This window comes from Pongo pygmaeus, chromosome 12 (assembly GCF_028885625.2).
Source record: "Pongo pygmaeus isolate AG05252 chromosome 12, NHGRI_mPonPyg2-v2.0_pri, whole genome shotgun sequence".
Classification (NCBI taxonomy): domain Eukaryota; kingdom Metazoa; phylum Chordata; class Mammalia; order Primates; family Hominidae; genus Pongo; species Pongo pygmaeus.
Genome location: NC_072385.2, coordinates 62,739,500 through 62,753,059, shown reverse-complemented (window position 1 = coordinate 62,753,059; position 13,560 = coordinate 62,739,500). Strand labels below are relative to the sequence as shown.

Below are 13,560 nucleotides of genomic sequence, written 5' to 3'. Positions count from 1 at the left end.
GAACAATGCCAGACCATAATCTTGGACTTTCCAGCCTCTAGAACTATGAGAAATAAATTTCTGTTGTTAAGCCACCCAGTCTATGGTATTTGTTAAGGCAGCTTGAGCTAATTATACTTTCTGTACCTTGGTTTTCCCATCTGTGAAACGGGGATAATTATGCCATTATCTTAGGCTTGTTGTAAGAACAAGTTAACACATGGAAAGCATAGAGAACAGAATCCAGCATATAATAAGTACTATGTCTTTGTGAGCAACTGTTATAAAGACGAAGTCTTTGTGCTCAAGGTGCTTGGCTGTCTACCTTGCACAAAAGGTGCCATTTGGCCTTAGCTGGGTATCTAGAAACCCTTGAAAACTCTCACTCCCCTTGGCCAATGTTTACAACTCTTCTAGCTTAAGTCTGCATTTCTATTAAGGTTAATTTCTATTGGAAGGGTAACAGTCACTTATTTCTCAAAGCAATGAAAAAAAGATATAGGTCCCCAGAGGATGATAATGAGTTGGAAGCAAAGGCTGAAACCCCTGAAGCCTATTTCTTCAAAGCATGAAGTTAAGGAGAAGGTAGAGTGGAGTAAACTTGAGAGAGGCAAGGCTATTTAAAAGGGTAATTGTTAAACTCTGAATTACTACAAAATTTCTTTTTTAAAAAAGAGACTCCCACGGGGCACAGTGGCTCATTCCTGTAATCCCAGCACTTTGGGAGGCTGAGGTAGTTGAATCACCTGAGGTTGGGAGTTCGAGACCAGCCTGACCAACATGGAGAAACCCCGTCTCTACTGAAAGTACAAAAATTAGCTGGGCGTGGTGGCGCATGCCTGTAATCCCAGCTACTCAGGAGGCTGAGGCAGGAGAATCACTTGAACCCAGGAGGCGGAGGTTGCAGTGAGCCGAGATCGCACTGTGCCACTCCAGCCTGGGTGATAAGAGTGAAACTCTAGCTCAAAAAAAAAAAAAAAAGAGAGACTCCAAAACTTTCAAGACTGCATTTATTTGTCTCTAGAAGGTAACCCTGGGCCTTTTCATTTTTCATACTTGTGGAAGTCTGAAACAGAGAAAACATTCCATGATAAATATTAAAAATAAGAACAGTTTACAAAAGAAATACAATAAAGAAATATGCAAAAAATTGATTACATTAGTAATCAAAGATGTTTAAATTTAAATATACCACTTTTTTACCCATTAAGATTCCATCTTTTAATAGAGCTCATTGCTAAGAATGTGATGGAATTAGCACTCTTATTATACAGCCAGTGGTGTTATAAATTGGCACTATGCATGAAGTTATAGAATGACCTACCTGTGACTCAGCAGTTCTACTTCTGGGAATCTATCCTGCAAAAACAATACAAAATACAGAAAGGGCTAAACACATCAGTTATTTGTCACATTTATGAGAACAAAAAACTGAGAACATAGTAGCCAACAGTAAAAAAATTGTCCCACCTAATGCGTCACATAAACATGCCAGTGATAGAAAAATCAAGAACAGGCACACAATGTTATGTACCTGATGATAATTTTTTATTTTAGTTGCAAAGGAAAAGAAATTGGAAGGATTTTAGTGTATTTCCATCAGTGGTTTTACTAACGTGGCAAGATCATTTTGTCTCTGCTCAATTTTCTGAAACTCTCAACTTGAAGAAAAAATAAACCCATGACTGAAAAATAAAGCCGCTCAAGTCATGGTCAGGCATTTTGGATACTGAAACCTATTATGTATATCACTGTGGATGGTAAAGCACTGCAATCAAATGCTCTAACTTAGCCTTAAACATTTATCTATTTTCTAGTCCATCCTCCTTTACACTTCAAAGTTGAGTTTTGTTAGAACGAAAGTGGTTAAAAAGGACTTAACACTATCACCCACATCCCTCCCAACCCCAACACTTCATTGACTTGCAGATATTGGGCAAGTTACTTCTGTTCCTTAGTTTCCTCACATGTAAAATGGATACAATTGTTTGTATAGCACAGGGTGGTTGTGAAAATAGGTTAATATGTATACACTGCCAGGAGCAGTCTCTGACACAAAATATGTATGAGTAGCTTTTTTTTTTCTAATCTTGATCAAGTCTTTCCACTATACAAGTGATCAATCTTTCTTTTATAGTTCAGACCTAGCTTTGGAAGCTTTGTTTTTAAAATAAATTTTAATTTTTTTACATATTTAGAATTTTTTATACTTGAGACAAATTCATATATATTTACCTGAAGGATTAAAGAATGACTATATCCTGCCTATAGTCTACTGCATTTTAGAACATTTGTTTTAGTTTAAGAATTAGCTGGAAAATTTCAGAAATGTAATATTTAAGTATGAGAATAGAAAAACTTGCCAAAGTTTATAAATGTTGTCTTTATTGTCACAGCTCATTAAAAATTAGCTGTTGGTCTCATCTAAGCCAAAGAGTTTAAGGTCCAAGAAGAGGGTAGTCTGGAGAATAGAAACCCAGTTTGCTGCTTAATGTCTTTAAGAAGGCAGGCACACTCCAATTGTTGGCGGTGTGGCTGCAGAATTTGACGTATTATCCAATGTACATTCCTCCACCCACTGAGCCAGGCTTGGTGAGGAAGATGGGGTAAAGAGAAATCCTTGCTCACTCAGCTTTAGAGTTCAGTCCTTGTTCCTATGATAACCTGAAAAGCAAGGCTCACCTTGCCAAAGTCCCAGAGAACCACAAGCATAGGCACCATCAGAGCACCAGCCCCTAAATCCCCGAAGTATAGAGAGCAGAGTAAAATCCCAGGGCTATAAATGCAGTCGCGGGAGCAGCTTTTCCTCTGAGCCACTGTGCCTTTAGACCAGGGCAGAAAAACCCAACACCTTACCAGGTGAAATATGCTACTGTGGTGCAGGAAGCAGTGGGGAGGACTGGGACAAACCAGAAGGCACCCACCCCATTAAAAGGGAAACAACTTTGGAAAATGCTGGGCTGACTAATCTCATCAGAATATGCCCCATAGGCTATTGGTGAACCCCAGGGCAGATGACTGTGCTTCTCAAGCAAAGGGAGACCCATCACTTACTGTGGTAGAAGTTTTACCATCGCATAGAGCCACTACCTGGGGGAATGTGAGATGGAAGACAGAAGAAAGAGGCTTCAGGGCTTTCCCAAGGTGCTAATGAATTCATCCCAACTAGCCAAACCATCTCATTTCAGATCTTAAAATGCTATAGGAAGAAATGTCCCCAGTGACTAATTTCACAGATTACCACAACTTGCAACAGGGGTGGTAGGAGTCCACCATCCACACAGGCTTCTTTCTCTCAGAAACTCTTTCAAGGAACATTCCCATGACATGCCAGAGTTTGGAAGTATACACTGGCACCATACCAAGGCCCCTGTAACAGATACTATGTCTCTCCATATGTCCCTTTCCAAAGGCCCTCAAGCCCCAGCACTCTTGGCATCTCACTCCAAAACTGAGGGTGGTCTTTGTCTACAGACATGGTCTCTACAGTGTCACTGGCAACTCTGAACAAAATTTAGAGCCATGCATAATATGAAATGCCAAAGCCATAACCACAGGTGGCAAATAGAAGGAATATACAATGGCAAGACAGCGAACACCCTGCCATCTAGCAATGCCAACCCCCATATGGCAAAAACCTACACTTTGAAGCTCTAATTTTAAACAGGCCTCTCCTGGACCTTGAAATTAATTTTTCTCCCTACCAACACCACAATGTGTGGCTTCACATGGCTCACGGCCCTCTCTGTCTGCACGAATACTTGCCAATTCATTCCCTGAGTGAACCTGCTCTGGCCCCAGAAGTTAATCTCCATCCCTGCCATCAGCAGATTCTCATGTACTTCATTCGGGACTTTGCCTCCCAGGAATGTTGTTGATCTTGCACAGCCTGCTCTGACCCCATCTCCAAATCCCCCAAAATGCCCATCCCTGCCACCACCAGGATTCCACTCCCCGGGTCCTCATCAAGGGCAGGGAAAAGGGTGCCACTCCTGCAAACTGAAGCTGGAGAGGGCCTGCCTCCCAAATCTTAAGCTCCTCTGGATATGAGCATTTCTGTCCAATGAGCCACATTATCTGTCACTAGGTCTCTAGTCTGGACGGGATCCTGAAACCTTATGGAGTCACCCCTTCAGGAAAGCTGGGCTGAACCTTTATAAGGATCCTTTTGTCAAATAAAGGTCAGCCTGAGCATCACTTCCTGGGACCCTTTTTATCTTGAGCCCACCCTGGTTCCTGATTGTAAAATGCAAGCTTTTTATAAAGTTAATAAAGGTGATATTGAATAATTGCTCAACTCACATATAATTAAAGATCTCAGAGATAAATGTTAAGAAAGAGAAAACTAGCCAGAAAGATGGCTGCACAGTAGGTACTTCAAAGAAAATGCAAGTTCTTCTCCCTCCTAAACGATTCAGTACTAATGTCATTAGCTGGGTCGCAGGCAGTGAGAAGCCGCAGTGACCCAAGTGAAGTGGTATCAGAGCCCAAGCAGGGTGAGATGGCACCCACATACAGAGGCAGCCCAGCACAGGGTATCAGAGACCAAACGTGTCATGGTTATAAGTCACAGAAGCACCAAGAAACTCTCCTTCCAGACTGAAGGAGCCATGGCAACTAAATGTAATTCATGATTCTCAGCTGGGTCTTTTCGCTAGAAGAGACATTATTGAGACTACTGGTGAAACTTGAATGGGACCTGAGGATTGTATGGCAGTAATGCAACAACATTAATCCCCAGACTTAGTGGTTGCATTGTGGCTATGCAGGGGAATGTCCTGTTTGTAACAAATGTACACTGAAGCCTTAGGGGTGATGGGACATCAGGTTGACCCTCAAATGTGCCAGGAAAAAAGTTCTTTGTACTGCACTTGCAACCTTTCTATAAGTTGACTATTGTTTCAGACTAATTTTTTTTAATTTTAAAAATGAATGGCTGGGCATGGTGGCTCACGCCTGTAATCCCAGCACTTTGGGAGGCTGAGGTGGGCAGATCACAAGGTCAGGAGTTCGAGTCCAGCCTGGCCAACACGGTGAAAACTCATCTCTACTAAAAATACAAAAATTAGCTGGGCGTGGTGGTGTGAGCCAGCTACTCAGGAGGCTGAGGCAGGAGAGTTACTTGAACCCAGGAGGCAGAGGTTGCAGTGAGTCGAGATGGTGCCACTGCACTCCAGCCTGGCAACAGAGTGAGACTCTGTCTCAAAAAAAAAAAAAAAAAAATGATTTGAATGTGAAAGGATGAAAATCCTTGACAAAACTGATGAAATACTAGAATGCTTCTGCAAAAAAATGGCACTCTTTACAATCAGGCCTCAGAAGTCATACTTGACAGAAGTGGCATGCACTGTCTATAAAAATCTCAAACGTCGAGTCTTCCCCAGTTCATTCTACAAATTAGCACTCTTCCAATTAACAACAAACTTGGTTGGCTAAAAAGACTAAATATTAGGTGTTTTATTCCCTTTTTTGAAGGAAATTCCAGTCAGAACATTTCTGGCTTTTACTAGGAAACGTTAGTCCCCACTCTAAATTAGTGTACTATACGCGGCCTATGCCCAGGATCAATTATCCTTGGAAAACAAGGACCTCTCATCATATGTACTTGCTACTAGTACTGCCAAGCACAGGCCTGCTCTGCTACTGCAGAGGCTCCTGTCCCAGCCCAGGTCCAACAGGACTGGCAGGAAGGTGTAGCCAAGTGGCTCACTATGACAGTGACATGATGATACCTACCTGACAAGGATCAATGAGGATTAAGTGCAAGTAAGATTTTCACCTTGATACTAGCATTTGCAGAAGCATTACTCTTCTTAGATAGTCACGTTCGAGGTCTAGCTCAGGTCATTTTTTTTTTTTTTTTTTTTTTTTGAGATGGTATCTCACTCTGTCACCCAGGCTGGAATGCAGTGGTATAATCTCAGCTCACTGCAACCTCCCCTCCCAGGTTCAAGCGAATCTCCTGCCTCAGCCTCTTGAGTGAGTAACTGGGACTACAGGTGCCCTCCACCAAGCCCGATTTTTAGTAGCAATGGGGTTTCACCACGTTGGCCAGGCTGGTCTCGAACTTCTGACCTCAGGTGATCCGCCCACCTCGGCCTCCCAAAGTGCTGGGATGACAATTGTGAGCCACCGCACCTGGCCCCACTCTTTAGTTGTTGTTGCTTTTAGTCATTCCATGTCAGCTCATGTAGTAGCAACAGGAATTCTGTCTCCTATGGGTCGACTGGCCAGGGAAATCTTATATCTCAAGTGGTCAGAATATGAAAATCTAGACTGAGTATATGCACAAATGAATCCTTAGAACACATTAATCTAATCAGAAATGGAAGCCAAGGCCGCCCACCACCGCTCTCCCCACCCCTGCCCTGCCCCCACCAGCCAGCAGGAAGCCTGTAGGACCTCAAATCAGAGCACAATATTGGTGAGAGCCAAGTGAGAAAACTCAAAACACTGGCTACAGAGCTAGAATACCTGTGGCTCATTATTGCTCACTAATCAATGTTGATTGCTCATGAGTCAAGAAAAGTTGGTATCTATCCAAGTGACATGGCAGGTATTATGCCAGATACTTTGCTGACATGGTATCATTTGGAGTTAGTTATCTTATACACAAGGTAGGTACAATTATTATACCCATTGCTCAGATGGGGAAACTGAGGATTAGAGGCATTCAGTAGCTCATGCAAGATTATACAGCTAGCAAGTGGTAAAAACAGGGTTTAAACCTCAGCAGTCTGTTCCCAGAGCCTACTCTCAACTGCTACCCTAAACTGCCTCCCTCCAACCACCATTTGTGACTCCACAGCCCCCACTGTCCCTTATATCATACCATGCAACATGTTTGTTACAGCATGCTTACTTCACATTCCTATATACCTTTCTTATTTCAATAGTAATTGTGTTGCAGCTTAGGATAGAGCAGGGGCCTCATTTATGAATACCAGTTCACAGCAAGGGCAAAAAGTCCACTTCTGGACTTGGAGAAGCATGCTGCCACTTCCAGCTGTCTCTTTAGTTGACAAAGTAATAAGATACAATAGAGTCCTTTCTTATTTCATTTAAAATGTTATCTTACAACCAGCACCACCCCCCACCACAAAAAAAAAAAAAAAGCATGCATCTTTATGTATGGCAAGCTACTTACTTCTTTTTCTGGAGACTATAGAGTCCAGAAAACCTTTTGATGGGTTAAATAGGATCATTTAAAAGATAAACCTAGGTCTGTATTGGGTGGTTCTGGGGTTAAATAGGATCATTTAAAAGATAAGCTTAGGTCTGTATTGGTTGGTTCTGGAGGAATTTCACCTTCCCTGGAGCTGCTTACTGGTTAATTTAGAAACAAAATCATCTCCCAAACTAGTAAAGCCCACTGCCCCACCCAAAGGCTTTCATTAAATTATCTTATTCTAATCCTGTTTTAGCATGGAAAAATGACTCATATCTCAAAGTATACATTTTAAGGTTCTGATATCTGTATGGCTATTTAAGAAGGAATATTTTACCAGACTTCTGGTTGGGGAGATAATTTCAGTCGTAGACATCACACTCTGGTGACAAGTATGTGCCGGCTCACCACTGCCACCATCTGCCCAAGGCCCTTCCTCTTCATTCTTCAAGCCGAAAGCACAGCTGATATGTTGGGTGATGTTTCTTGATAGCTGTCTTGCCGAGGATATATGTGGTTCAGAAGTGTTGTTACTACAGCTCTGCTCATCTGGGTCTTGTTTCTGAAAACCATATTTAGTTGTCAAACAGTATAATATGACAGACAGATTTTGACGACTTAAACTAATATATTTCAAAGTTTTAACTGATGAGGTTTCATTTAAGTGATAAGGGCAATGCTTAAGTTATTATGGAGAGAAAAGCATGTTCAATTGACCGTATTTTTGTTCTCCTATAATCTTAAAATGTTATGCAATAGGTAACTGCATTAAAAATATTATGGCATGGAACAGATGGTATGTTTACAATGAACAAAGCACTTCTGTTACACAATTAACATGCAAGAAAAAGCTAAGGTAGCCACCTGCACATGTCCAAACACTGTGACCATATCAAAACCCAACCATCCAGTTTGGCCAACAGGACAATCCACTCCTGCCATTGCAGAATGTAGCTTCCTAGCAGTCACCTGGTTAGGACTAATGGAGAAGAAAAAAATATTCAAAGGCACTATGATATACCTGGAGATTTCTGCCCCAAATTTCTAGGATAATTGTTTCTTTTCTCTCTAGTATCTCTCCTTCTGTTCCTAAATATGATCAAATTTCTACTTAGGAAAGACCTTCACTTTATCTAACAACTTTTCTGCCTTTTTTTTTTTTTTTTTGGCGGCGGGTGCAGGGAGTGGGGTTGGGGGTGGTTCTTCTTTCCACTCTCGGACTTCTAGGTTTTTTTTTTTTTGAGACAGAGTCTCACTCTGTTGCCCCGGCTAGAGTGCAGCGGCGCCATCTCAGCTCACTGCAAGCTCCGCCTCCAAGGTTCACGCCATTCTCCTGCCTCAGCCTCCTGAGTAGCTGGGACTACAGGTGCCTGCCACCACGCCTGGCTAATTTTTTTGTATTTTTAGTAGAGACCAGGTTTCACCGTGTTAGCCAGGATGGTCTCGATCTCCTGACCTCGTGATCTGCCCGCCTCGGCCTCCCAAAGTGCTGGGATTACAGGTGTGAGCCACCGTGCCCGGCGGGCTTCTAGGTTAAATGGACTTGAAGTTTGCCACTTTCCTCTGAATCTGCTTGGATTCCAGATATTTACCAATCATGCACCCTCAATCTCCTCCAAGTTGATGCCCAGCCCAATTCTCTTTCACGTCTCAAGTGCTAGACATGGTGCTTCCCCCAGTCCTGGCCTTCTTCAGCCTCTCTGTAACCTCTCACACTCCTCACCTTTAGTTTCCTAAGGTTTTCTCCTCCTCAACTTTATGACTCCATCTTGTTCCTCTACCTTCTTGCCACATTCTAATGATGATTCCTTCCTCCTACCAACAGAGTTGCTTAGGGCTCATTTCTAAGGCCTTTTCTCTCTTCCTATTTTGTCTCCCCAGATGACTGATTCATTTTCAGCCCATCAATGTTTGCCTTTCCCTGGACCAAGTCCATAAAACCAGCCCACACTTTACTTTGCCTAATGGACACTCTCATAATGGTGGTGACATTATGATACTTCACAGTTTACAGGGACATTTGTGTCATTCCTGCTGAATGGTTGCAAAACCCCATGAGACTGGTATCACCAGACCATTGCTGAGCTCTTCAGCTGGCCTCAGGGAGGGTCTCTCCTAAGAGAGGTCCCTTGGGGAAAAGAAACATCTCTTCCTTCCTGTGTCCTGTCTGATGTGCATTCTACTGTAGGGAAACAACCAAAGTGCTTTTAGGAAAGCCCCCTCCTACGTCCAGCTGTAGAAATCCTATCAGAGATTCAACAGTCAGGAGCTAGGTGCCCTGGACAGTGACCATAGGTAAGTATAGATGGTCAGGGACTCAACTCCAAAGCTCATGTAGCTCTGGGTTCAAATCCCAGTCCTGACTTTTTCATAGCTGTATGGCCTTAACTATATTTTGGTTTCCTTCTCTGTCAAATAAAGGTCATAAAAATAGCTTAGAGGTTATAAACATTAACTGGAAAGTATACATATATCACTTGGCACAGTGTCTCGTACATAGAAAAGGCCTAATAAATGGTGGCTCTCATTATTCTAAAATCTTACACCTTTACCTTTGAGTCTTTGGCTCCTTCCAAAAGATCACTGAGAACCTGTATATATTCAGTTGCACCTTTAAGGATATCAACTTTGCTGGGCTTCCTGCTTTGGGGAAGAAATGGCACAAGTGCCTTCAATCTGGCAAAACCACGGTTGAGATTTTTTATCTAGAAAACAAAAAGGCACAGTAACACACAGAGAAGCGAATTTGTATAGATATCTCCCCAAGCTACAGAAGGGGGTTGTTTCCACGGCCTCCTTATCTGAGTGGCAAATCTAAACAGGCATATGCCCCAAAGAGTCAGTGCTCCACCAGCAGTGCAGTTCACAGTAAAGGAAGAGGGAATGGCATAAACTTGGTACTGTGGGCAGATGGGCTGCAAGGTGTGTTCATGTTCATGCTGACCTCACTCCTCTTCCTTTGAGAGCATACCTGCTGTATCATAATGTGGAGGCAGTAGAGGAGTGGCTAAAATCTGAGTCAACTACACCCAGGTTTAAGATCCAGGTCTATCATTTACAAGAGTGTGTGGAATACTTCACATCACTAAGCCTGTTTGTTCATCTGCAAAGTGGAAAATATCTTAAAGCTTTTTGGGGGGTGTGATTAAGTGATATAATGTACACATAAGATACCTCACCCAAACCTGGCACATAGAAAGTCCTCAAGAAGTGGTATTGCTGGTGATGAATCAAATGTACAAATACTTGTCAACTCAAGCACTGAGCCATCAGCTTTTCAACCTCTTTCCCCACTGAGTTAATGATATAGAGGCAAGGGTGAGAATCCAGAGAGTTGGTGAGACTTCAAGGGCTCCTCATATTTTTTCTCTCTTCTCCAGAGTCTAATCCCTGTCTCTGAAGGCCTATAATTCTGATGGTCATCCCCCTGGGAGACACAGGCCTTGGGAGAACTGGCTCCCACTATGCCACAAAGCCAATATATATTGAGTATATCCTACCCTGGAGCAAACCAGACAAGGGACATAGTTGGCCAATTCACAGAAGAATAAAACAACCAGTCAGTGTATAAAAAGAATTTAATAATCAAAGAACTACAGACTAAAACAGAAATTAGATACTATTTTTTATGTATCAAGGTGGTAACATTTTTGTTTTATCATACCCAGGATAAGGGATAGCATGAAAAAGAGAACAGTCCTAGACCTGTAAGAAGGGATAAAAATTAGTAAGCCTATTCAGAAAGCAACTGGGCAACTTGTATCAAAAGCTATTCCATTGTATATGCCTTAAGTCTCAGTAATTTCACTTGTAGCATTTTATTCTAAGGAAATTATCAGACACGCACATAGAGTTACACCGATAGGTACTGGTAAAAAGCTACAAACAGCAAACATGCCTAACAATAAGAGACTGAATACATTATGGTCCATTTTTGGACAGATTATGCAGTCAGAAACTATTCTTTGAAAGAATACTTAAGAATATAAGAAAATGCTTTTGATAATGTCAAGTGGAAAAAATTACACAAATATGTACTGAATGACAATTTTCTAAAAATTATATATATATATGAATACACAAAACTAGAAAAAGACTGGGTGGATATACACAAAAATGTTCACAGTAGTTTTATCTGTGTTGTGTCTCTTAACTTCTTCACTCATTTCTGTGTTTTCCAAGTGTGTTAACCTTATCATTATAAAGAATAATAAAGCTCATTCGTGTTTTAGTGGATAAAACCAGGACTGATTCTCTGGAGAAGACAAGTCCTTCCTGTTGGGAAGGACCACTTAAACTATTAGATCATAACCTCTTTATAGGGCCACCAAGTCAGATCACAGGGTTCTGTCCGTCAAGAGTCTAGTATCGGTAAAAGTAGGAGACTTAGAGAAGTCTCCTACTCTCCTGTCATCCTTTCTCCACTTGTCCTCTCTCTGCAAAGCTCCTACTTGATTCACTGGGACATTTCTAAAAGGCCTAGGAACAGTCCCGGGTGGAACTTCTCTCCTCAGTCCCAGTCCTGAACGTGCGCTCTGCCTCCCTCTTCTACCCCTCACCCTTCCCTCTCCTGGATTCGCCTCTGCTGCAACCAAACCCGTAGGCTGCAAACGCTAGGAAGGAGACCATGTCTCCCAAGTTTGGGGCTGAGTTTCGTTAGAGATAGTAAAATCTACCAGCAGGTGCCACTCCAACCACGGCCCATAGGACCCTTCCCGTTTGCGAGTTGCTGCGACTCGACTGGGAAACAGTCACTCTGTCTTGACAGAGTTGAGTGGGAGTCTTTGGTGCACGCTGGGACGTCGTGTTTCGTTACTTTAAAAAAGAAAAGTCACTTCCGTCAGGCCCCCCTTTCTCCTCACCCTCGTGTGTGCTTCAAGGCCGAGATGCAGAGAGCAAGAAAAAGGAGCGAAGGGGATCCCTGCGCGGCCCAAGCACCCACCAGCGCCTAAGGTGTGAGATGAAAGCGCACCCCCTGGGCGCGAAGCTTTTAAAGCACCTGCCCAGGGAGACATTTTTGAAGTTGTCAGGGCCCCTCCTCTGTCCCCTCCCGGACCCGCGTCCTGCACAAATCCTGGAGGGTTAGCGGGCGAGGCGGCCACCGCAGCGGCCGCCTACGAGCGGCTGCACGGAGGTGCAGAGGAAGGAGGCCACTGCCATTCTCCCGACAAGCTGGGGGCGTGGGAGGCCTCGGGAGCTCGAAGTCGCCTCGAGCGGGGGGTGGGCGGTGAGCGGACCCCTGGGTGTTGACCAGGTGTTTGGTGGTAAAACAGGGAAGGGGGGAACGGGCATCGACCCTGGGGACCCCTCACCCGCTCACGCTCCTTGGCGTTGGCCACACGCCGCCGCTCCAGCACCAACTGGAGGTTTTCGGTGGACGAGTAGCCGCCCGAGGGCAGCCGCTTGAGCCGGCAGACAGCGGCCAGCTGCGGCAGCGGCCCGAACTGCTCCCGCAACACGTCCTCCAGCACCTCGGCTTGCGGGGCGCCCAGGAGCGCGAGCGGCGCAGCGCGGGGATCTAGGGAGCCGGGCGCAGGGTCCATGGCGGGGCCGAGGCCGCTGAGGCCGGGCTTTCACCTGCGCACCCGGGGCCGCACGAGGCCCGGGCGGGGGCGGGGCGGGGGCGGGAGCTGGACCACCTGCACCCATTCTCCGGCTGAGTATTCCAATCCCGGCCTCCTCTCCTCTCTGGAGGCTGCGTCCAGGCATCGCGTTGAATAAGCCGCACAGGTGTGACTCGGGAGCGCTGGAGCGCAGCCCCGGATGCACACTGGAACCGCCGAGAGCGTGGTGATGGTGTTTTTCTCAATCCACATGCGACGGTTCCAGTCCCCCAAATTCCCATTTAATCAGTCTGGGTTGTGGCCTGAGCTTCTGGATATGTGTATACAGAAAAATATGATGGATATCCACAAAACTTTTTTTTTTTAAGAATTCGTTTTGAAATAAAAGTTGCGGGGAAAATGGCAAGAAGAGTTTCTAAGAGCTCCTGTATCCCCTTCGCCACGCTCTCTACTTACTAAGTTTTCACGTTTGCTCCGTTGCCCTCCTTCTCGCTGTGAATATTCTCATTTTCATTATTCTTTTTCCATTCTATTTGAACTATTTTCTTTTTTCGCGGGTGGAGGGGATACATCGCTTTATTCATTTTCCCCCTTTTCCACACAGACCTTTATTGTCAACACAGCCGAACACAGTTGTTACTTCAGAAAATGTGCTGGAAAATAGCGATCCCAAACTTGTTTAATAGTGGAGTACAATTTAGTACTTTAGAAATAATTAGCTACATCTTCTGTTTTGACTAGATTACTCATGAGAGTTTGTTTCTCTGGAGGTTATCAATATAACTGGAACATTCTGATCTTGCACCTGAAAATCAGACATGTTTCTGGAAGCCTTCTGTAAAATCCTTC

The 13,560-nt window shown here is 44.0% G+C and overlaps 1 protein-coding gene across 1 annotated transcript; it reads right to left on the bottom strand.

Annotated features, from left to right (window-relative positions):
• Positions 1 to 972: 972 nt before the first annotated feature.
• FIGLA (folliculogenesis specific bHLH transcription factor) lies at positions 973 to 12,693 on the bottom strand. The gene is made up of 5 exons (XM_054476358.1): positions 12,460 to 12,693; positions 9,700 to 9,852; positions 7,485 to 7,709; positions 1,304 to 1,338; positions 973 to 1,045 (listed from the first exon to the last, which is right to left on the bottom strand). The coding sequence occupies exons 1-5, from the start codon at positions 12,688 to 12,690 to the stop codon at positions 1,030 to 1,032; spliced, it is 660 nt and encodes a 219-aa protein (XP_054332333.1). The 5' UTR covers positions 12,691 to 12,693; the 3' UTR covers positions 973 to 1,029.
• Between the last annotated feature and the right edge of the window lie 867 nt (positions 12,694 to 13,560).